At 42.1% G+C, this 26,220-nt stretch overlaps 1 protein-coding gene across 1 annotated transcript; it reads left to right on the top strand.

The window, feature by feature from the left end:
- Positions 1-768: 768 nt before the first annotated feature.
- On the top strand, positions 769-25,603 carry LOC126262712 (acanthoscurrin-1-like). Its single transcript, XM_049959495.1, has 4 exons — positions 769-824; positions 10,703-10,969; positions 14,235-14,606; positions 25,438-25,603. The coding sequence occupies exons 1-3, from the start codon at positions 810-812 to the stop codon at positions 14,592-14,594; spliced, it is 642 nt and encodes a 213-aa protein (XP_049815452.1). The 5' UTR covers positions 769-809; the 3' UTR covers positions 14,595-14,606; positions 25,438-25,603.
- Positions 25,604-26,220: the final 617 nt, after the last annotated feature.

Here is a 26,220-nt window from a genome sequence, read left to right as displayed (position 1 = left end):
CGTCTTGGAATCCTCAGCTGGATTTTGGCCTACTAGTGACGGCGAAAATATAGTACAAAAAAACCTTTCTTTGAGGTTTTTCGAGGAACCGACTATGAACTAATGGTGCCTCCATAAATCCCATCAAGCCCACGATAGACCACGTCAAATGCAAAAAGAACCAACCGATTTGCTCCTTTTGCCTAAGCAGGAGGCAATACTTTGTTCTATAGGATAGTGATGCTAAGACGATCCTTCTGTTGGGTTTACAGATGGTCCCTAGCGCAAGGGCTATCCCAAAACACTTGACCCTATCTTTTCATTACTAATAGAACCCGAGGTATGAGAACCGAAAAATCCCGTTCTTATGCACGGCATTTTGGAACATACCAGGTACGCATGCTGTATAAGTGCTACTCTGAGACGGAGAAATGGTCGTAGGAGAAGAAGACGTGCCGAACCACATAAAAAAAAATAAAAATAAACGGTGATACGGGACGCTATCGAATGTCTTCTGGAAGTTAAGGAATAAATTGTCCAGCTTGTCCCAGTTTGTTCTGGTGGTATCGCCAAAAGGTCTCCAGAGAGTAAGCAGAAGACTTGGAGGCTCGCTTAGAATGTGGGAACGTTGCGTGGCCCACGTGGAGGGCTCGTTAGCAGAGCGGCACGCACTCGGAGCCGCCTCCCTGGTCCCCACCTTGCGGGCGAGACGGCCCGTGAGCGCCAGGAAGGAGGTGAAAGCACCTGCCCCGCTATATAAGCCGGCGGACGATCGCAGAAGGCACTCCTCCTCCACCCACCGCGCCGGGAACCAACAACCAACTGCCGACATGAGGGCTCTCCTGGTAAGTTAGCACATCACTTCTCTTCCTCACCTTCTTAATCAAGTTCTGCAGCTTCGTCTCACAGCAGTTCTCTCTCAACTGCTTAGTTTCTATGTACTAAATGTTCAAGACCTACAAATTTTCTAATAGTCAAAACTAGTGTAAAGCTTAATGCTTCATTATTAATCGTGTAGAAATTTGCAGGGACGACCTCTGCTTGTCAGGGAGCTAGGTTTATTCTCACAAAATTTGTAAACGCTCAGCAGACTGCTGTCACGACTTCGGTGTAGCTGTATTTCTACAGAAGTGTGTAACCACTTTGTTTCCGACAATGGCTGTCGGTTGCAAGCAGTATATTCGCCTTGAGAAATGATGTACTCGATTCGAAAAATCATGGATAAATTTGTGATTTAGCTAAGTCATCTGACTGAGAAAACTGTTATATTCTCATGCAAAAGTTAAAACACTATAAAAAAGCATTACAGGATATTTATGATTTATATCTTTTTCTGCATTTTTAGAATTGACATGTACCACTTTCTGGTCCAACAAATAACGGTAGGCATTCTAAATTTGAAAGAACTGGTCATGGTGTACCACAGGACTCTGTCTTGGGCCCTCTATTATTTCTAACATACTCGTACATTAGTTGTATTTCATTTTCATCGTTACAAAATACATTTTTTCCCTTTTGCAGATAGTACAGGTACAAGCATAAAAATAGTATTTACAGCTATACTTATAGAGAAATTAGTCTGACAATTGAAAACAGATAAATTACAGCAAATGTATTATTATTTACGATAAGACACAAAACATGCAGCTATGTAGTTGTCCTGGGGCAAATATTATAATCCGTCCAAGCTTCGAAATCCGAAAAGCAAATATAATACTATCTTTGGGATTACAGCTAGGTCATAACCTGACCTGAAAAACCCACATTCCATACTTAATTAACGTCTTCTGAGTACAAAAGTGCGTTGTAAGTATTGTGTCTGAGTTTCAACCCACGGCTTTCTGAAGAGACCTGTTTGAAGATGTTAGTATTTTAAAAGCTTCCTCTCAACGTACATAATACTTAATATATTTTTCTTACTATCAATACTTCACTTTTCTTAAAAACGACAAAGAACTTATATCAAGCGTTACAGTAAACTCTTGCTTTGATAGAGAATACTAAATGTCTTGTAGGAAATTTAATGAAGTTCAGCATCAAATAAAAAAGTGTGACATGACCATATTCCTTTACTCCACTGAATAATATTGTTACAGGAATTTTTAACCCAAATGAGAAAATTTTATTACAGGGCTTTGGCCTTTGGCCTTAGGCTACGTTGAACATCTATATCTACTTTATGGGAAATTCGGATCCACTTAACAGCCAACAGAATTTTAATCATTCTCGTCATTACACAAGGATTCTGAACTAAATCGTGCTATCGAAATTATTAGCTTGTAACGGGTGCCCCACATGAAAGAGGAACGCCTCATGCCCGAGATTTAAGTAACAACTAACTAAAAAAGAATAGATAACAGTAACGTTAAAAAACAGTCATTTACCTGTTTATAAGAAATACTAGAAGTGGTGGCCATGAGCATCCAGGAATCGCTGACTTCGTGTGTTGACCTTTCCAGCAACATGCTGTAATTCTGCAGGCGTGATGTTGTTAATTTATCTAGTTATGTTCTGTAGATCGTCTATTGTGAGAGGATTGCGGCATACACTTTGCTTTTTATAAATAAAAGCACATGATGTTAATTCCACGGACTTTGAGGCCGGAGACAACTGACAAGTCTGTCTGCAGGGAACACGTTGGTGATGTGGGCCATACTTTGATTGGATGTGTGAGTGTGGCCCTATATTGTTGAAATACTGACTTCAGCTGTAATATTAGCTGTGCATAGAGGAAGTCAAAGATATCTGGATATGATTAAAATACACACATCAAAAAAAAAGTTTTGCATCATCCCAGTTCCCAGAACTCCTGGAGATAGACGTTCACTGTGGATACTGTATCACAGACACAGTCCCTTTGACTAGATTAGATTAGATTAGATTAGATTAATACTAGTTCCATGGATCATGAATACGATATTTCGTAATGATGTGGAACGAGTCGAATTTTCCAATACATGACATAATTAGGTTAATTTAACAACATACTTAAGTTAATATAACAACTTTATTTTATTGTGTTTTTTTTCTTAATTTATATCTAAAAATTCCTCTATGGAGTAGAAGGAGTTGTCATTCAGAAATTCTTTTAATTTCTTCTTAAATACTTGTTGGTTATCTGTCAGACTTTTGATACTATTTCGTAAGTGACCAAAGACTTTAGTGCCAGCATAATTCACCCCTTTCTGTGCCAAAGTTAGATTTAATCTTGAATAGTGAAGATCATCCTTTCTTCTAGTATTGTAGTTATGCACACTGCTATTACTTTTGAATTGGGTTTGGTTGTTAATAACAAATTTCATAAGAGAGTATATATACTGAGAAGCTACTGTGAATATCCCTAGATCCTTAAATAAATGTCTGCAGGATGATCTTGGGTGGACTCCAGCTATTATTCTGATTACACGCTTTTGTGCAATAAATACTTTATTCCTCAGTGATGAATTACCCCAAAATTAGATGCCATATGAAAGCAATGAGTGAAAATAGGCGTAGTAAGCTAATTTACTAAGATGTTTATCACCAAAATTTGCAATGACCCTTATTGCATAAGTAGCTGAACTCAAACGTTTCAGCAGATCATCAATGTGTTTCTTCCAATTTAATCTCTCATCAATGGACACACCTAAAAATTTGCAATATTCTACCTTAGCTATATGCTTCTGATTAAGGTCTATATTTATTAATGGCGTCATACCATTCACTGTACGGAACTGTATGTACTGTGTCATATCAAAATTCAGTGAGAGTCCGTTTACAAGGAACCACTTAGTAATTTTCTGAAAGACAGTATTGACAATTTCATCAGTTAATTCTTGTTTGTCAGGTGTGATTACTATACTTGTATCATCAGCAAAGAGAACTAACTTTGCCTCTTCATGAATATAGAATGGAAAGTCATTAATATATAATAAGAACAACAAAGGACCCAAGACTGACCCTTGTGGAACCCCATTCTTGATAGTTCCCCAGTTTGAGGAATGTGCTGATCTTTGCATGTTACGAGAACTACTTATTTCAACTTTCTGCACTCTTCCAGTTAGGTACGAATTAAACCATTTGTGCACTGTCCCACTCATGCCACAATACTTGAGCTTGTCTAGCAGAATTTCATGATGTACACAATCAAAAGCCTTTGAGAGATCACAAAAAATCCCAATGGGTGGTGTTCGGTTATTCAGATCATTCAAAATTTGACTGGTGAAAGCATATATGGCATTTTCTGTTGAAAAACCTTTCTGGAAACCAAACTGACATTTTGTTAGTACTTCATTTTTACAGATATGTGAAGCTACTCTTGAATACATTACTTTCTCAAAAATTTTGGATAAAGCTGTTAGAAGGGAGATTGGACGGTAATTGTTGACATCAGATCTATCCCCCTTTTTATGCAAAGGTATAACAATAGCATATTTCAGTCTATCAGGAAAAATGCCCTGTTCCAGAGAGCTATTACACAGGTGGCTGAGAATCTTACTTATCTGTTGAGAACAAGCTTTTAGTATTTTGCTGGAAATGCCATCAATTCCATGTGAGTTTTTGCTTTTAAGCAAGTTTATTATTTTCCTAATTTCAGAGGGAGAAGTGGGTGAGATTTCAATTGTATCAAATTGCATAGGTATGGCCTCTTCCATTAACAGCCTAGCATCTTCTAATGAACACCTGGATCCTACTATATCCACAACATTCAGAAAATGATTATTAAAAATATTTTCAACTTCTGACTTTTTGTTCGTAAAGTTTTCATTCAATTTGATGGTAATACTGTCTTCCTCTGCCATTGGTTGACCTGTTTCTCTTTTAATAATATTCCAAATTGTTTTAATTTTATTATCAGAGTTGCTGATTTCAGACATGATACACATACTCCTGGATTTTTTAATAACTTTTCTTAATATAACGCAGTAGTTTTTATAATTTTTGATAGTTTCTGGGTCACTACTCTTTCTTGCTGTCAGATACATTTCCCTTTTCCGGTTACAAGATATTTTTATACCCTTAGTAAGCCATGGTTTGTTACAAGGTTTCTTACGAGTATATTTAACTATTTTCTTGGGGAAGCAGTTTTCAAATGCATTTACAAAAATGTCATGAAATAAATTATATTTTAAATTGGCATCAGGTTCACGGTACACCTCATCCCAGTCTAACTGCTGTAGGCTTTCCCTGAAATTTGCAATTGTTAAATCGTTGACTGAACGTACTACTTTGGAGGACTGTTTAGTATTGCTGAATGGAGCTATATCATATATTGTAACTAGCTGTGCACCATGATCAGAAAGACCATTCTCAACAGGCTGAGCATTTATCTGGTTAAACTTATCTTGGTCTATAAAGAAGTTATCTATCAGTGAGCTGCTATCCTTTACCACCCGAGTAGGAAAATCAATAACGGGTGTCAAATTGAAAGAACCGAGTAATACTTCAAGGTAATTTTTCCTATTACCCTCTTTCAGAGAATCTACATTGAAGTCCCCACAAATAATAATTTGCTTCCCCCTGTCTGACAGATAGCACAACAAGGAGTCCAAATTTTTCAGAAATAGATGAAAATTTCCTGATGGGGACCTATATACAGTTACAATTATAAATGTGCCTTTATTTAATTTAATCTCACAGGCACATGCTTCTATATGTTTCTCTACACAAAACTTTTTTGTTTCTATACTTTTTGCACAATGATAACTTTTGACATATATGGCAACTCCTCCTTTCTCCATATTTTCTCTCATTACATGTGCAGAGAGCTTATATCCACTTACATTTACCTTATCCATATCAGTAACAATGTGATGCTCAGACAGGCATAGTATATCTATTTCATTCTCAGCTTCTAAATCTTCTAAACAAACCAGAAGCTCATCTACTTTATTCTTTAAACTCCCAATATTTTGATGAAATATACTTACATTATTTTTAATTATACTTTTATGAGAACCTTTCCTTATTCTAACATTTGCAGTACTCTCCTGTCTGAGTTTCTCATTGTGCTTAGGCCTAGTTCCTATACCAGTGGTCACACGGTGTTCAGAGAGGCAGATTATGTCAACTGGGTTGGGTGACTTTAATTCATAAATGCAATTACCTAGGACTGAGATACAACTTGGTGGAGATAAAATTTCTGGTGATTGGTGAAAATTTATAATTGATAGCTGTGATTGGTGATCCAATGTGCCAGAATTGTGCTGTTTAATTTCTTTCCTAAACTGAAGATTTGTTTCAATCCTGACCTCTCGTAGAACTTGACATCTTTCTGTCTTACCTATCCTAAAAAAGGTGCTGCTCCAACACCTGTAACCACTGGTATTTTACCATTCATGGCAGTGCCTCCCCCCCTTAAATTTCCTGCTATTACCCCAGCCAGTTTCCCCTTCCCTTTCCTGTTGAGATGTAGGCCGTGCCTGGTATAGTCCCACCTACTGAGATAATCAACAGGAACCACACCAATATGAGCCCCCGCACCCGACCCAAGCAGCCGTTCCAACTCCAAATTAACTCTCCCAACAGAAGAGTTCAAATGAGGCCGATCATGGCGTCTCAGGACAGATACAAATTCAACATTGGTGTGTCTCGATGCCGACGCAATCTTTACCAGGTTACACTCTATACTGTACCCAGGATCTCTGTCGATGCTGTTCCCTGGCCCTCCCACAATAACCACGGTGTCTTCCCTGGTAAATCCTTTACAGAGTGAACCTAAATCCTCTGTCACCTGATCCAGACTAGCACTTGGTTTGAAAAAATTTGTGACCTGGTATTCTGGTCCTAATTCCTCCTGCAGAAGTTGGCCTACACCTCTGGCATGAGAACTGCCTAACAACAAAACTTTCTTCCTTTTCGATGACTTTCCTACATTCTTTTTCAATTTCCTATTGAAAGTTTGTTGTGTCCTGTCTACACCTACCTCTGCTTGAGGCTCATCAGTTTCTAACTGAAGCAACAGGTCAAACTTATTTTTGACATTCACCACAAAATTGTCAGACTTAGTTCTAGGCCTGTTCCTTCTGCTACCTGTTGCCACTTCCCACCTCTCTTTGCCCTTCTCCCTCCTTATCCTGTCCAGATCTTCCCTAGCCTGATCTAGCTCAGCCTGAAGGGCAGCAATTTTCCCCTCCTGTTCCACTATCTTCCTATCTCTGCTGCAAATCCTACATAACCACTGATGAGCCTGATCCACTTTCCCAACACCCACGCCACTGCAATCCCCCCCAGTGAAAAAAACTACTACATCCATCACACCAAACCCCGGAACTAACAATTCTACGGCAAGTCAGGCACTTCTCACTCATGGCAAAAATAATACTTTAGCTAGAATAAATCAATTAAATTACCGAAAATCAAAAAAGACGTTACAAGAATTAAGCCTATTCACAAATGTATATAAGCAAGTTTCTGATTTAAAATTCCGCTGTTTTTCTGAGATCTGTATTAAAACAATGAAGGTATACGCTATTTATTATATATTTCACTCGATTGAATGAAAAAAAAGGACATTTAAACGAGGTACTTTAACTTTGATTCTCCAAAAACGTTACGAGAATTAGGCCTATAAACAAATGTATATATGGAAGTTTCTGATATAAAGTTACGCTGTTTTTCTGAAATCTGTATTAAAACAATGAAGTTATACGCTATTTACGGTAGTTTACTTATTTGTTACCGTGAAACTAGTTAAATTACCGTGAAACAATAAACAAACACGTTTACAAAATTTAAGCCTAAGCGCGACTTCGCGAAGTTACGATCTTTTCGTGTTTTCTGAAAAAATACGCAAAGAAAAGTCAAACCTTTAATGGCAAGACTAAACGATACACTAATGCACGTATTTAATTTGTTGTCGGCGTTAAACTAAATTATATTCCTGTCTAAATCACTTAACTTTCTGGAAATGGTTTCTGGCGTCATTTACTCGGCGGCCATCTTGGAACCACACCAGTAGTACTGTTCAGAGATGTCACTAAACCCGCACAAAGATGTAAACACTCATACATGAGCAGAGCCTATTAGACGGAGGGGGCCGACAGCCGATCAGTTCCAGTAATTCCACTAGGAAGGTGATACATGGCACGTGTTGTCTGTAGTTCAACCATGCCTAGACGGTCAATACCGCGGTTCAATCGCGTCCGCATTGTTACTTTGTGCCAGGAAGGGCTCTCAAAAAGTGTCCAGGCATCTCGGAGTGAACCAAAGCGATATTTTTTGGACATGGAGGGGATACAGAGAGACAGGAACAGTCGATGACGTGCCTCGCTCAGGCCGCCCGAGGGCTACTACTGCAGTGGATGACCGCTACCTAAGGATTATGGTTCGGAGGAACCATGACAGCAACGCCACCATGTTGAATAATGCTTTTCGTGCAGTTATAGGACGTCGTGTTACGACTCAAACTGTGCGCAATGGGCTGCATGATGCGCAACTTCACTCCCGACGTCCATGGCGAGGTCCATCTTTGCAACAACGACGCAATGCAGCGCGGTACAGATGAAACCAGCATTATGCCGAATTGACCGCTCAGGATTGGCATCACGTTCTCTTCACCGATGAGTCTCGCATATGCCTTCAACCAGACAATCGTTGGAGACGTGTTTGGAGGGAACCCAGTCAGGCTGAACGCCTTAGACACACTGTCCAGCGAGTGCTGCAAGGTGGAGATTCCTTGCTGTTTTGGGGTGGCATTATGTGGGGCCGACGTACGCCACTGGTGATCATGGAAGGCGCTGTAACGGCTGTACGATACGTGAATGCCATACTACGACCGATAGTGCAACCACATCGGCAGCATATTGGCGAGGCATTCGTCTTCATTGACGACAAATCGCGCCACCATCGTGCACATCTTGTGAATAATTTCCGTCAGGATATCGACATCGCTGGACTAGAGTGGCCAGCATGTTCTCCAGTCATGAACCCTATCGCACATGCCTGGGATAGATTGAAAAGGACTATTTATGGACGACGTGACCCACCAACCACTCTGAGGCATCTACGCCGAATCGCCGTTGAGGAGTGGGACAATTTGGACCAACAGCGCCTTGATGAATAGAGGCATGCATCAATGCAAGAGGACGTGCTACTTGGTATTAGAGGTACCGGTGTGTATAGCAATCTGTACCACCACCTCTGAAGGTCTCGCTGTTGATGGTGCAACATACAATGTGTGGCTTTCATGATCAATAAAAATGGCGGAAATGATGTTTATGTTGATCTCTATTCAAATTTTCTGTACAGGTTCCGGAACTCTTGGAACCGAGGTGATGCAAAACTTTTTTGATGTGTGTGTAGTGGGCCAATAATGCGCGTGCCGGACAATGCACACCAAATACCTATCATCTCTGACTGGAGAGGTTGTTCATACAGAAGATGTCGGTTGTCCTGCGACCGGTTTCTGTAGTTCTGTGAGTTTACGTAATTTGACAAATGAAATCAGGACTCATCTGACATGAAGTAAATCAAGTGTTCCAAGTAACCGTTAGCAGTTGATGATAACAGCCAGATACAGTAATGAACTCTATTTTCCTAATCCTCAAATTTCAATTCTTGCACGGCACTCGCACGATAGGCTTTTAATTATATATCTTTTAGTAGACGCGACACGATGCGCGTGAGACATCAACCTGCTGCTTTAACCTCCTTACCGATTTGCAGGGACTCTCGTATTGCCCATGCGACATCTCTCTGTAGTTTCAGGAGTCCTCACTGACGGGCACCTGTTGATCTGGACATTCTGAACGGATTCTACAGCCCTCCATTTCTTGTACAAATCTTCAACAGTGCTGGTCGTGGGGAGTTTCCTACCAGGATACTTCGCTTGAAACATTTCTTTACAGTGCTTGCTGGAGCCTGTCTTTATGTAACACTCGACAATATCAGTTAGCTGTTCCAATGCAAACTTCCCCTTTTCTGTAACAACTCAACAATTCGAGCTTCTCACTGATGCGCGGACACACAGTTGTACTCAGCTTTCCGATGAAATGTAGTGTAACCAAGTTTCGAGACAGTGTTGGCACTTCACAACCAAATCGTCTAGAGACGATTAACCGGTACGTGAGGCCTACCTGTCCTGTGTGGGACACCCTATATAAGAATAATCATTCTGCCAGAATGAAAATTTGAGTCAGATTGTGAAAGATGTTCAGATGGCTCAGTTGGTGAAGAGTTCCTCATGAAAGCCTAACTCTAGAGTAACGCCCCAGTATGGTGCACAATTTTAATCAGTCGAGAAAATTTGTTGCAACCTATTCTTAGATTAAGAGTGAATGATTAGTTCGCAGCCCACATCTGGTAAGTTTACTATAAAACGATCTGTTTCATTATGTTCGCTTAAAAAGTCATTGCATAGAATTTTTTTTGCGTAAAAGCTTTCTCGTATCGTCACGACCTTCGTTGGGCAGCTGTTTCCAACTTTCAGCATAATAAAGTTCGCCTCCTTAGCTGGGTAGTAACGTGCTTGCCGCCCATGCAAGCGGGCCCGGGTTCGATTCCCGGCCATGTTGGAGATTTTCTCCGCTCTTGCACTGGGTGTTATGCTGTCCCCATTTTCATTTTATTCTCATCACCGGCGCGCAAGTCGCCCAATGTGGCGTCGAATGAAATAAGACTTGCACTTGGCGGCCGAACTTCCCCGAATGGGGTCTCCCGGCCAAGGATGCCATACGCTCATTTCCATTTTTCAGCATAGTAAAAAGACTGGGACACTTCTTTACGAGAAGCTCTTTGCCCGCAGCTTGTGACCCTGTTGGCGGCAGCCGCCATCGCCGCAGAGCAGACAACGAGCGGGCAGCCTGCGGAGGAGACCGGCAAAAAGCAGGACAAGAGGGGCCTCCTGGGCATCGGCTACGGGGGTGGCTACGGGGGCGGCTACGGAGGTGGCTACGGACTGGGAGGCGGCTACGGCCTCGGAGGCGGATATGGCCTCGGAGGCGGCATCGGAGGTGGCTTTGGAGGCGTCGGACTAGCAGCCGCCGCTGGACCAGCCATCAACGTGCAGACCGTAAGTGTCTAGCAGGTCTTCTCTGCCTCACGCAAGCGGTGGAAAGGTGCTTCAGCTCGCCCCTTGCCTGTTGGCAATTTATTTGCACAGTCCCTTCGAGAGAGGTTCTCCAGCAGTTGACACACTAGGCCGATACCGCTAGTCGTCATAACCATCAGACTTCTGACATTCACTGCTCCCCCTCGAGACTTCTCCACAAATTACAGTATTCAACCATAGACCTCCATGCTGTTGTTGCAAGTTTTCTTGTGCCATCTACCTATTTTCAGTTACACCGTCAACTAGGTCCTTCATTATCAATTGCAACCAGACAGGGACACTCCTGTATCATCCACCATTCTGGCTATATGTCCCATACTCTTACATTTAATTTTCGCTACAGTCACAAGTGTGTCTTTTGTACCTCCCCTTCGCCGGCCGCGGTGGCCACGCGGTTCTAGGCGCTGCAGTCCTGAACCGCGCGACTGCTACGGTCGCAGGTTCGAATCCTGCCTCGGGCATGGATGTGTGTGGTGTCCTTAGGTTAGCTAGGTTTAAGTAGTTCTAAGTTCTAGGGGACAGATGACCTCAGATGTTAAGTCCCATAGTGCTCAGAGCCATTTGTACCTCTCGTTAATTTCAAATACAGATTTCTCTATCTCTTACTAAGCAATCAGGTATTTGGATGAAACTTCCTGGCAGATTAAAACTGTGTGTCGGACCGAGACTCGAACTCGGGACCTTTGCCTTTCACGGGCAAGTGCTCTAGCAACTGAGCTACCCAAGCACGACTCACGCCCCGTCCTCATAGCTTTACTACTGCCAGTACGTCGTCTCCTACCTTGCAAACTTTACAGAAGCTCTCCTGCGAACCTTGCAGAACTAGCACTCCTGAAAGAAAGAATACTGCGGAGACATGGCTTAGCCACAGCCTGGGGGATGTTTCCAGAATGAGATTTTCACTCTGCAGCGGAGTGTGCGCTGATATGAAACTTCCTGGCAGATTAAAACTGTTTGCCGGACCGAGACTCGAACTCGGGACCTTTGCCATTCGTGGGCAAGTGCTCTACCAACTGAGCTACCCAAGCACGACTCACGCTCCGCCCAGACAGCTTCACTTCTGCCAGTAGCTCGTCTTTTACCTTCCAAACTTTACAGAAGCTCTCCTGCGAACCTTGCAGAAGTAGCTCTCGTGGTAGAGCACTTGCCAGCGAAAGGCAAAGGTCCCGAGTTCGAGTCTCGGTCTGGCACACAGTTTTAATCCACCAGGAAGTTTCATATCAGCGCACACTCAGCTGCAGAGTGAAAATCTCATTCAGGTATTTGGATGGGTTCCCGCATTAAGAGTCCATAACACAAAACTCTCAACTTTTACAAACTTAGTGCTATTTACATTATCAAGAAAATTAGAGGGCATTTTCGCTCTTCTGTTTATTTTCTTCCCAGTCAATCCAATCGTTGCATTCAGCTGTTTTAAATACGAGGTCTCCCCAGATGTTTCATTGTCCTCGTAATTAGTTTGTACCTAGTAACGTTGACAATGTTTCATCAAAATTTATTTTTTGTCCTACTCCCAAACTTGCTATATTACATTATTCTACTCCTTATCGAAGTTTATCTACTCTAGAGGCGAACAGTACCATGCCATCATCCAAACGATGGACTACATTTGTTCATTTAGCACACATACCCTTTTCGTTTTCCAAGTTTAAAGATCTACAGTCTCGAAACTTCGTCAGACTTAGGAGAACCTTGGAAAACATAATTCTGGATTCCTGGACGTAGATTCGAGGTGCATTTCCATCGCTCTGCGCCCCGTTCTCACAACCAGCCAGTGGAGGTGATTCAGCCCGTTTGGTGCTAGTGATGGAGACTCGTGGCTTGTACTAGCGGCTTGTGACGTACTGGACATCTGAGTGACGTCGGAAGGATTTGCTGCAGGTGGCCCGGCCAGTGGCGGTGCGGGTAGCATTCATCTCACGCTAGGTGAGGAGAGCCCTATGTCATAGTGATGTAGGCACGCGTCATCATGAGTTTCACGAGTTGTGCTATCGACAGTTGTGTGCATTCTGTATATATCGACTGTTGTGTGCATCTTGAATCTGAATTGTTATTTGCTTATGTGCTTTCATTGTCCGGTGTTGCTACCGTGTACGTCGTACTGAACATGGGCTCTAACGGAGATGAGAGTACTTTCGAGCAGATCCATGAAGATAGTCTGAAAGATTTCACTATCTTTCTTAGTTGATTTACAACACAGAGTCAAAATTAAATGGAACTAGATGGTTTAATGTTTCTAGCAACATTCGGAAGTATCTTCAGAACCACTTCAATTTCTCAGTTTAACGTTTCTGCCCACATGAATTGTGTACAATTCATTGGATTTTATAAAAATTCCAAACACTTTAATTTCTTCCTATCTCATGTTTTTATCCACATGATTTATTCAGTATTAATCGGATTGAAAACATGACTAGACACTTTTTTAACTTTCGTTATGGTTATGATTCTTTCATTCAGATATTCGTTACGTTCATGAAACACGCAATAACATCCCACTTTCTTTGGATTGCAGCTTAATAATTAATTACTTCACTTTTCTGTCAACACGATTTATGCACGATTCATCAGATTTAAAAAGAATGACAAGCTTTTTTTTATTTCGATATGGCTCCTTCGCTCAGACATTAATTATGTTCAAAAATACACAATAACATCGCAAATTGTTGGGATTACATTTAACAATTCATTCAGACCGAGCGAGGTGGCGCAGTGGTTAGACACTGGACTCGCATTCGGGAGGACGACGGTTCAATCCCGCGTCCGGCCATCCTGATTTAGGTTTTCCGTGATTTCCCTAAATCGCTCCAGGCAAATGCCGGGATGGTTCCTTTCAAAGGGCACGGCCGACTTCCTTCCCCATCCTTCCCTAATCCGATGAGACCGATGACCTCGCTGTCTGGTCTCCTTCCCCAAACCAACCAACCAACCAAACAACAATTCATTCAGCTGGGATGAGCATATCACACAACTCCTGCCACTTCGTTTGTACACATGTATTTACATTTAGCTTTAACGTTATCGGTACAACTGCAAAGATCGATATACGTACACATTTAGTCGATTTAAGTGATTTACGTCACGATGACGTAGCGTTACGTCATTACGACGTAGGATTCTCCTCACCTAGTGTGAGATGAATGCTACTCGTGGCAGTGCCGGCGGCTTCTTCTAGCGACATGTGACGTTCTGGACATCCGAGTGAGGTTGGCACGCCTGTTTGCAGGTGGCGCGGCCAGTGGCGGTGCCCGTACCACAGCCAGTGGAGGTGACGCGGCCGGTCCCCGTGCCGGTGCCCCAGGCGGTGCCCGTGTCGGTGCCCCGTGCTGTTCCTGTGCCGGTGCCTCAGCCCGTGCCCGTGCCGGTAGCCCGGCCCTACCCCGTGTCCGTGCCCAGGCCGGTCGCCGTGCCCGTCCCTCAGCCCTACCCCGTCACTGTCCCGCACCCCGTGCCCGTCGTCGTAGGAGGCGGGTACGGCGGTGGCTTCGGGGGCGGCTACGGCGGCGGCTTCGGAGGCGGTTACGGGGGCGGCTACGGGGGCGGCTACGGAGGAGGCTACGGAGGAGGTTTCTACGGCAAGCACTAACTGCACTCTGTGGTAAGCCGTCCACTTTACATGACATTCTTTACTGTCTTTCTAGATTTACTCTTTGTAAATAGCTCTATTTCAATCCCAAAGAAAGCAGGTGTTGACAGATGCGAAAATTACCGAACTATCAGTTTAATAACTCACGGCTGCAAAATACTAACATGAATTCTTTACAGACTAATGGAAAAACTGGTAGAAGCCGACCTCGGGGAAGATCAGTTCGGATTCCGTGGAAATGTTGGAACACGTGAGGCAGTACTGTCCCTACGACTTAACTTAGAAGCTACATTAAGGAAAGGCAAACCTACGTTTCTAGCATTTGTAGACTTAGAGAAAGCTTTTGACAATGTTGTCTGGAATACTCTCTTTCAAATTCTGAAGGTGGGAGGTGTAAAATAAAGGGAGCGAAAGGCTATTATAATTTGTACAGAAACCACATGGCAGTTATAAGAGTCGAGCGACACGAAAGGGAAGCAGTAGTTGGGAAGGGAGTGAGACAGGGTTGTAGCCTATCCCCGATGTTATTCAATCTGTATACTGAGCAAGCAGTAAACTAAACAAAAGAAAAATTCGGAGTAGGTATTAAAGTCCATGGAGAAGAAATAAAAACTTTGAGGTTCGCCGATGACATTGTAATTCTGTCAGAGACAGCAAAGGACTCGGAAGAGCAGTTGAAGGCACTGGACAGTGTCTTGAAATGAGGATATAAGATGAACATCAACAAAAGCGAAACGAGGATAATGGAATGTAGTCGAATTAAGTCGGGTGATGCTGAAGGAATTAGGTTAGGAAATGAGACACTTAAAGTAGTAAAGGAGTTTTGCTATTTGGGGAGCAAAATAACTGACGATGGTCGAAGTAGAGAGGATATAAAATGTAGACTGCCAATGGCAAGGAAAGCGTTTCTGAAGAAGACAAATTTGTTAACATCGAGTATAGATTTAAATGTCAGGAAGTCGTTTCTGAAAGTATTTGTATGGAGTGTAGCCATGTATGGAAGTGAAACATGGACGATAAATACTTTGGACAAGAAGAGAATAGAAGCTTTCGAAATGTGGTGCTACAGAAGAATGCTGAAGATTATATGGGTAGATCACATAACTAATGAGGAGGTATTGAACAGAATTGGTGAGAAGAGGAGCTTGTGGCGCAACTTGACTAGAAGAAGGGATCGGTTGGTAGGACATGTTCTGAGGCATCAAGGGATCACCAATTTAGTATTGGAGGGCAGCGTGGAGGGTAAAAATCATAGAGGGAGACCAAGAGATGAATACACTAAGCATATTAAGAAGGATGTAGGCTGCAGTACGTACTGGGAGATGAGGAAGCTTGCACAGGATAGAGTAGCATGGAGAGCTACATCAAACCAGTCTCAGGACTGAAGACCACAACAACAACAACAAATAGCTCTAAATTACACTCATACTCATAAATCAGGAATAACTGCAGAATGTGGTGCCACACAACGTGGCACTACAGAAAACTGGCGCTAATAGCATAGCCACATAGGGAACACACACGACACAGATCTGTAAGTCCACGGTATTGGTGATAAGTTGACAAAACCGTCCCGAAGCACATGTGCTACAAAACGTCACTGTTTCCTGCGCATGTACCCCGACAACAATATGTGATATGATCACCGCGCATAGGTACACAGGCCGCACAGCGGGTTGACATACTCTGTATCAGGTGGTCGAGCAGCTGCTAGGGTATCGCCTCCCATTCTTGCACCAGAGTCGAAGCTCCTGAAGAGTCCTAGGGGTGTGAAGACGTGCAGCGATACGTCGACCTTGAGCATCCCAGACGTGCTCGATGGGGTTTAGGTCTAGAGAACAGGCAGGCCACTCCATTCACCTGATATCTGAGCAGCCGTCTTCGGTTGTTTGCAGATGACGCTGTCGTTTATCGACTAATAAAGTCATCAGAAGATCAAAACAAAATGCAAAACGATTTAGAAGAAATATCGGAATGGTGCGAAAGGTGGCAGTTGACCTTAAATAACGAAAAGTGTGAGGTCATCCACATGAGTGCTAAAAGGAACGCGTTAAACTTCGGTTACACGATAAATCAGTCTAATCTAAAAGCCGTAAATTCAACTAAATACCTAGGTGTTACAATTACGAACAATTTAAATTGGAAGGAACACATAGAAAATGTTGTGGGGAAGGCTAACCAAAGACTGCGTTTTATTGCCAGGACACTTAGAAAATGTAACAGACCTACTAAGGAGACTGCCTACACCACGCTTGTCCGTCCTCTTTTAGAATACTGTTGCGCGGTGTGACATCCTTACAAGGTAGGACTGACTGAGTACATCAAAAATGTTCAAAGAAAGGCAGCACGTTGTATTAGCGCGAAATGTGGGAGAGAATGTCACAGAAATGATACAGGATTTGGGGTGGAAATCATTACAAGAAAGGCGTTTTGTTGCAACGGAATCTTCTCACGAAATTCCAATCACCAACTTTCTCCTCCGAATTCGAAAATATTTTGTTGACACCGACTTACATATGGAGGAACGATCACGAAGATAAAATAAGGGAAATTACTCGTACGGAAAAATATAGGTGTTCATTCTTCCCGCGCGCTATACGAGATTGGAATAATAGAGAATTGTGAAGGTCGTTCGATGAGCCCTCTGCCAGGCACTTAAATGTGATTTGCAGAGTATCCATGTAGATGTAGCTGTAGATGTTTCAAGGTACTCCTCCACTATGGCAGCCCACTCAGCTCAGTGGGCCCGTATGTTATCATCCATCAGGAGGAAGGTGGGACCCACTGCACCCCTGAAAAGGAGGACATTCTGGCCTGTTACAGTTCGTCTGTCACAGACATGCAGGGGTGTACGTGCACCAATCATAATCCCACCCCACACCATCAAACCACGACCTCCATACAGGTCTCTTTCAAGGACATTAAGGGGCTGGTGTCTGGTTCCTGGTTCACGCCAGATGAAAACCCAGCGAAAATCACTGTTCAGACTATACCTGGACTCATCCGTGAACATAACCTGGGACCACTGTTCCAGTGACCATGTGCTGTGTTCTTGACACCAGGCTTTACGGGCTCTCCTGTGACGGGGGTCAGTGGAATGCACCTTGCAGCTCTCTGGGCGAATAAACCGTGTCTGTTCAGTCGTCTGTAGACTGTGTGTCTGGAGACAGCTGTTCCAGTGGCTGCAGTAAGGTCCCGAACAAGGCTACCTGCAGTACTCCGTGGCCGTCTGCAGGCACTGATGGTGAGATATCGGTCTTCTTGTGGTGTTGTACACTGTGGACGTCCCGTACTGTAGCGCCTGGAATCGTTGCCATAATCTTGAGATCACACTTTGTGGCACACGGAGGGCCCATGCTACGACATGCTGTGTTTGACCAGCCTCCAGTCGCCCTAGTATTCTAACCCTCATAACGTCATCAATATGTGTTCTTTGAGCCATTTTCAACTCACAGTCACCATTAGCACGTCTGAAAACGTCTGCACACTTACTCGTTGCACAGTACTCTGACATGCACCAACACACCTCTGCGTATGTGGACTGCTGTCAGCGCCACCGTGCGACGACCGCAGGTAAAATGCACCGCATGGTCATACCCCGAGGTGATTTAAACCTGCAAACCACCCACCAGAGCTTTGTTTTATCATGTATCAGCATTATCGTTAATTTATGAGCATGAGTGTACATCTACATCTACATTTATACTCCGCAAGCCACCCAACGGTGTGTGGCGGAGGGCACTTTACGTGCCACTGTCATTACTTCCCTTTCCTGTTCCAGTCGCGTATGGTTCGCGGGAAGAACGACTGCCTGAAAGCCTCCGTGCGCGCTCTAATCTCTGTAATTTTACATTCGTGATCTCCTCGGGAGGTATAAGTAGGGGGAAGCAATATATTCGATACCTCATCCAGAAATGCACCCTCTCGAAACCTGGCGAGCAAGCTACACCGCGATGCAGAGCGCCTCTCTTGCAGAGTCTGCCACTTGAGTTCATTAAACATCTCCGTAACGCTATCACGGTTACCAAATAACCCTGTGACGAAACGCGCCGCTCTTCTTTGGATCTTCTCTACGTCCTCCGTCAACCCGATCTGGTACGGATCCCACACTGGTGAGCAATACTCAAGTATAGGTCGAACGAGTGTTTTGTAAACCACCCCCTTTGTTGATATACTACATTTTCTAAGGGCTCTCCCTATGAATCTCAACCTGGCACCAACCTTACCAACAATTAATTTTGTATGATCATTCCACTTCAAATCGTTCCGTACTCCCAGATATTTTACAGAAGAATCTGCGACCAGTGTTTGTTCCGCTATCATATAATCATACAATAAAGGATCATTTTTTCTATGTATTCGTAAAACATTACATTTGTCTGTGTTAAGGGTCAGTTGCCACTCCCTGCACCAAGTGCCTATCCGCTGCAGATCTTCCTGCATTTCGCTGCAATTTTCTAATGTTGCAACATCTCTGTATACTACAGCATCATCCGCGAAAAGCCGCATGGAACTTCCGACACTATCTACTAGGTCATTTATATATATTGTGAAAAGCAATGGTTCCATAACACTCCCCTGTGGCACGCCAGAGGTTACTTTAACGTCTGTAGACGTCTCTCCATTGATAACAACATGCTGTGTTCTGTTTGCTAAAAACTCTTCAATCCAGCCACACAGCTGGTCTGATATTCCGTAGGCTCTTACTTTGTTTATCAGGCGACAGTGCGGAACTGTATCGAACGCCTTCCGGAAGTCAAGAAAAATAGCATCTACCTGGGAGCCTGTATCTAATATTTTCTGGGTCTCATGAACAAATAAAGCGAGTTGGGTCTCACACGATCGCTGTTTCCGGAATCCATGTTGATTCCTACATAGTAGATTCTGGGTTTCCAAAAACGACATGATACTCGAGCAAAAAACATGTTCTAAAATTCTACAACAGATCGACGTCAGAGATATAGGTCTATAGTTTTGCGCATCTGCTCGATGACCCTTCTTGAAGACTGGGACTACCTGTGCTCTTTTCCAATCATTTGGAACCTTGCAGGTCTCCGGGCGAATAAACCGTGTCTGTTCAGTCGTCTGTAGACTGTGTGTCTGGAGACATCTGTTCCAGTGGCTGCAGTAAGGTCCCGAACAAGGCTACCTGCAGTACTCCGTGGCCGTCTGCAGGCACTGATGGTGAGATATCGGTCTTCTTGTGGTATTCTCCCATACATGGGAGAAAGGACACACTCACCAGCATCTTCAATTTGTTCTTGCTTTACCGTTAACGAAACATGTACTCGCCTCCGTTGCTGGGGTTATAACGTTCGTAGTCCAGTAGCGCTCGACTCTGAGGCAGCCAGTTCGTATCATGAAAATGAAAGTAAGTTTTCACCGACAGTATTTGGCCATCGAGGGGAGCAGACTTTGCACCAGTCTCCTTGGTTACATTCCTCTCTCTGCAGTTTCTCATGAATTGAGGGCCGTTGATGATGATCTAGCCATGTCTCTGTTTCAAATAGTGCAGTTCATGACATAAGTTCGTGGCTTGTAGAAAATAAACCAACGCTACATCACAGTAAAACTGTTTTCTACAGTTTCTAACATATAATTCAACATAACCAGACGTTTTAATTTCACAGAATGGGCATATGATTAGTGAAATTGAACAGTTCAAATTTTTAGGTATTCAGATAGATACTAAACTGTCGTGGAAAGCGCTCTTTCAGGATCTTATTTAAAAACTTAATGCTGCCATTGTTACTGAAGTAAGTGATAGTTCGATACGAAAAGTAGTCTATTTTGCTTATTTTCATTCGCTTCTGACGTATGGCATTATATTTTGGGGTAATTCTTCCCAATCCCATAGCATATTTTTGGCTCAGAAATGGGCAGTTCAGGCAATAAGTGGTCCAAGTTCGCGAACCTGTTGTCGACCCCTGTTCACTAGTCCGGGTGTTCTAACATTGGCCTCTCAATATCTATATTTTTTACGGTCATTTCTTGTTAACCACATCAGCTTATTCCCAATAATTAGCAGCGTTCACTCAGTTAATACTAGGCAGAAAATCAATCTGCATTTGGATCGCACTTCCTTTACTCTTGTGCAGAAAGGTGTGCAATATACTGCTGCACCCAATTTCAATAAGCTACCACAAGAATTCAAAAATCTCAGCAGTAATCCACGCGCTTTCAAACCTAAACTGAACGTTTTTCCCATGGGTCACTCCTTCTATTCCTCCGAGAAGTTCCTTGAAAAATTAAACTGATTCCTATGTTATATTGTTGACTGCGTTTACATAAACTTATGGCTTGTCTCTTTTTGGGTTCATAAACATTATATTTTTTCTGTTATTACTCTTATGTTGTAATTTCATGTACCGACACGTTCAATGACCTTGGAGATTTGCTCCTCAATTTGGTCCTGCGGATGTAGACGTACAAAATGAAGAATAAAATAGAATAGACACTATTAGCCCTGCACCATCAGCCCCCCCCCCCTCCACCCCACAGGAATAATTATCTTCACAGAGCAAATTCGCATCCTCCCCTATCATGTCCCAACACACAAACGGATGTACCAATTCAGTATAAGTTTGATGATATGAGGAACATGTAGTAGATACTGAGTAATAGCGAGAGTACCAAGAACCACTTGTCGTGAAATTTTAAAAGACTTCCACCATTCTTCACTAAACGGAGTTGTCTCCCCAACCCGTAGATCAGATCACAGGTACGCTCTTGCTTGGCTCTGTTCTAGACATGAAGGCTACGTACTGGAGCCAGGTTTCACCCTGTGCCTTCATTCATCTCCACAAAACATAAATATGGCACGAAAGTATACACGTACCCGTTATAGTCATCAGCATCCTGCAGACACAATTAAGACGGAACTATCATATATCAAGTGGAAAGGTGTCATTGGTCGCGGAAAAAGAAATTTTTTTGGGATTAGTTGGTTCAATAACCCTTCGATGTCTCCCAGCTGACAGCGTCATACAGCTCTGTCTTTACAAACAACGTGTGGGAACAATGTCTCAGAGTTCATCTCCATGAATTTATCATTGGATATTAACGAGGCGTATGAACGATGACAAGGTGTCAAGTTCTCTGGTTAGTATCGACATCAAGTTCTCTGCCTTAGTTGGTAAACGTTGCACAGAAACATAAAGTGTGAATCTGATCTGCGGAAAAGTTTTTCTATCTGTAACGTTGGTACGTATCACGCAGTAACGTAACTGAAGTTTGAACAACAGCTGTGAGATTTTTTTATATTTTTTCTTTATACGTCGCCTTGAAGTAGACGCACTGCGTTTGATTCGTTCTAATGTAAAAACTCGAATACCGAGTCGTCAGAGTAGCCTTTGTTTCGGACTGGTTATTTCTAATGAAAATCGATTCAAAGTTAGTTTTTCTCGCTAATAAGTCTGCTCCTTCACTTTAATTAAGAAATGGATGACTAAATTCAACGTTTCTGTACTTTCATTGAAGATGATCCGCATGGAGGATGACCGAAAGCCGCACCAGCAGACGGAAGCATCAGGAAAAGTTACAATGTTGTGTCGAACAATCAGGTGCGAAAAGTGTGTGAAACAGCTGACAGCAAAGGCATAGCAGAGGGAATATGGTGCGTTAGGACGAAGAATTAGTTGTGAGAAATCTTTGTCCAAGGTGCGTTGCTTGTTGAATACTAATGAGAAGTTAATAACAATAGAAATTTCTCAAAAATGTGTGGACTGTTTAAGAAATGAATCTAGCTGATTTTATGAATCAAGCTGTTACTATAGGTGAGATACTTGTCTTCTTCTTCACTCCTGAAATGCAAAATCAATCGAAATATTCTTTGCATGCCGATGACCTTGAAAAAAAAGTCGATTTTATGAAATGTTATGGCCTGTATTTTCTAAGATACAATAGACATTCTTTTCAGTGTTACCTTGCATAGGACAAAACGGTAACTCGCAAACTCTATGCATGTGTTCTCGAGCGAAAGCATGAAAAAAATGTGCCAGAATGTTCTGACTGGGTTTCGAAAAACAAAAGGTTCGTAAGACTGTACCTGTCTTTAAAGTTGCAATGCAGTGGGATAACCAAGGAATATGAAGAAAGAATAGTCAGAAAATTCACTGTCGAATCAATTTTTACAGTTTCTACTTCTTCCGAAAGAAATTTCAGACCTGCAAAGATTTTCAGCTCAGTGAAGAAAATGGTTGCTTCACTTTACTTCCCAGTCACACTTTATGGATTGAATCCACTCATTGGAGTAACGGCAAAGAACTGACTTAAAAGGGGAAAGACAACGGTCATTTTCACATACAAATCACTTTTCCAAGAAATTATGTTGCAGGAAGTAGTAAGTTAATAAGTTCCTTTTCTTGTAATAGAACGTCAACCCTCGAAATCTGAAGAGTAAGTCTTCGAGTGACGCACTCAGAATTATTGTAACGTCTTCCACTGCACATATTGAAACGTTTCTGTAATACTATCGCATTGACTAAACAAGTGTGTAAAGATTTACAAAGCCTATCTTTATGTTTTCCTTATATTTTCCGTTAATTGACGTTGGTAGTTTGCCCAGACAGATGACAAATACTCCAGAACCTTTCGGATGAGACATATTACCGAGCTCTTCGGTGGATGAGTTGTACCTTCTTAATATAGTCCTATGAGTCCCATTCCGCCTGGCATCTACCATCCGCTGAACTGTATGTTCATGTCTTGTTAACCCGTTCCAAGTGGATGCCCCTACGATTCAGGCCGTTGGGACTGACACTAGTGATTGTTCAGTTATAGCCCATTCAAACAGTTTTATGTTGTACTCTATTTAAGTGCGTTACATTATATTTCACTGTATTGGTGGTTTCATCAAACGTTGGTGTTACACAAATATCCTACCACTTTTCAGCGTTTCTCGCGATAAGGCATCAAGAAGTAGTTGATTAACGACCTCAGAGATGACAGTTACGTTTAAAACTTTAAAATTATTATAAATGCTAACAACTCTCTCTCTTATTAAAGAGCGAAGCAAGGAAAGAATGTTTACGTGTTTGTATACAGGTACTACATTAGGAACAGCGTTAGTTTACAGTCTTTCATCGCCGATCAGATAACAGACAACTCAAAACTTTCAACTAACATTAACTGTATTCTCTGCCAATGGTCGATACAACATAACAACATAGAGGAAGCACTTCATTCATCTTGTGCAAGTTAGCATAACACGAACAAGATTTTCTATTACTCTCTAACGACCCCTCATATCTTATACCTTTCATCTGGAGCGCTTTCAAGTACTTGTCATCTTCATTCTTGAGTGCTCCAACTGAACTTTTCCTCAAGTCAAACAAATATATGACCATATCCATACCCTAGATTTGTATTCGATGTCTCCTGTTAATGCCTGACTATATAGATTCTACATACAGGAGTAGTATCCCAGTACAGCTCTTTCTCGAATGTTATCGTCTTAACGTATTTGGTCGTTGCGTTTCGCCACCCCATGGTTCACTCAACTTGTGACTTAGTAGTCCCGTATTCAGGGACAACTACATTTTTACTTTAAATGAACATTTTAAGACTGTATTTCTCAACATCTAGAGGCAGATGAGAGTCTTCACAACAAGATGGAACATTACTGTAATGTGACTGTGATGCTGTGTTCTTTCGATAGCACTTCATGTTACCGCATCCTCAACGAAACGTTTCGGATAACAACACATATTGTGCTGCAAACCATTCATCTGCAACATGCTCTACCGTTAACGTACCACGAAAGGTTAAAGGTACGGAAGGAAGAGTCCTGTTAAGTGATGTAATAAAAAGAACTAGTGTTTACCGTATCATTAAAACTCGTTACAATTATGCCTATTATACTGTGGAGGTGTTCCAAACAGTCATAATTTCAAGGTATTTTCGTTACAAGTACCAAATAGAAACAATAGAAAGGCAAAATCAAGACAAACAATGTGTGTTAAACGGGGTGTAAAATATGTTTTCTGTACATCACGACTGCACTTTAACTGGTACGCTGATGACGAAATGAAAAAAAAAATCCCAAATGCGAATAAAAAACATAAGAGAAAAACCCGCAAGCTCTGGGATAGACAGACGATGCTGCAGAATTTTTTAAGCAGAATGCGCAAGCGCCTCAGATCTTAAACTCTACTCCCGAAGCACGGCATTAGGTGGAAGTGACACTGAAACGGTGGGAAACTGGGAAAACGAAAGAGCCTTAAAAATAAATCTGATACCAGAGAAGCTTATTGAAAATTTAGTGTGTACATGAAGTACCAAACGAAGAAAGAAAAAAATATTTATACCATTTATGATAAGGAATTTAGGCACAATTAACTTAATACTGAAGGAGCAGCAGAGAGTAAAAATTATGAAAGCCACCATGTAATACAGAAACTGAAAGTGGTGAGCGTAGTAGCAACCTTTATACGATAGCACTGACCCAAGTCATATCCAGATGAAACACAAAATTGGGTCAAACAAAATACTGATGACTATTCAAAAAAGAAGCTTTTAGAGCATCTCATATTTGTAATCCGATTTACATATACGTATTTACATGTATAAATCAGAAAGAATTACACTGAAATGTTTATTCGTAGATAAATAAAATGTCAGCCTAGTTGTTAATCAATTATTGACACTGTATTCCATTTGCATAATGCTGCAATTTGCAGCTGAATCTCGGGAAACGTACATTTATGAAAGCTTCAAATGCACATCGACTACTAATTCATAATAAAAATTGTTTATCTTGTAAAACAGGAAATGAAACTAATATTCATTGTAGTTTACTCACTTGTAATAGTTGTATTAATTTACACATTGATTTACGTTCCAGGCTGTATCCTGAGATTTCTACGCTCTCATTTTTCATCATCACCTCGCTGCCTCGTAAAAGGGCAACGGCGCACTGAAAACCTACCATTTTCTTCAGTTGTTAGCGCTAATGTAATTTTGTACTTTTTTCTTTTATACAAATCGCAATAAAGCACAATGAAAAATTATTACATGAGTGTTCCTGCATAATGTATCTGATAATGCAAATCTGTATGCTGAAATGGTATCAGGTTCCAGATCACCCATGCAATTTCAACCTCTCACGTATAATCAACGCAGTAAATAGTGCTTCGAATATATGATTATTCCACGTTGTATTCTACTTACAGCTCGTTAGTGTATTTGGCAGTTGAGGACTGCCTAAAATTTGCCCCAAAGGACCTTAAATATATGATCACACTGTATCGAATAGCTATTAAAAAAGACGTCTGCCGATGAATTAGCTGTGATGAAAATCGAGACTGTTATATTCACTACGAAAACTGAAAATGCTGCTGTAAATGCTTGGTCTGACACCATGGAGTGGAGTAGAAGATTATTCCGAGTCATTACGGTAACTGCTGCTGTGGAGTCCTGCGAGGGAATCGACGAAGAAACAAACAGTCTTAGTTTCAGGGCTGTAATTATTGTTTATTTACCAATGAAGCGTTTCGCCTGATCCAGGCAGGTTCAGATTGGTTGATATTTTATGGTGCTAGATACAGGGGATACCGAACATACAAAATGTCCCAGCAAATAATTACTCGCGTCAAACATTCGGAAACATTGCGCGGTGTCCACGTTG

Source organism: Schistocerca nitens, chromosome 6 (assembly GCF_023898315.1).
Source record: "Schistocerca nitens isolate TAMUIC-IGC-003100 chromosome 6, iqSchNite1.1, whole genome shotgun sequence".
Classification (NCBI taxonomy): Eukaryota; Metazoa; Arthropoda; class Insecta; order Orthoptera; family Acrididae; genus Schistocerca; species Schistocerca nitens.
The sequence above is the reverse complement of the archived record's forward strand: the minus strand, read 5'-3'. Positions and strand labels throughout refer to the sequence as shown.

Excerpts from the sequence above, each read along its gene's own strand:
- LOC126262712 (XM_049959495.1), top strand. Across the intron at positions 10,970-14,234 it reads CAGCCATCAACGTGCAGACC|GTGGCGCGGCCAGTGGCGGT; the intron begins GTAAGTGTCTAG and ends GCCTGTTTGCAG.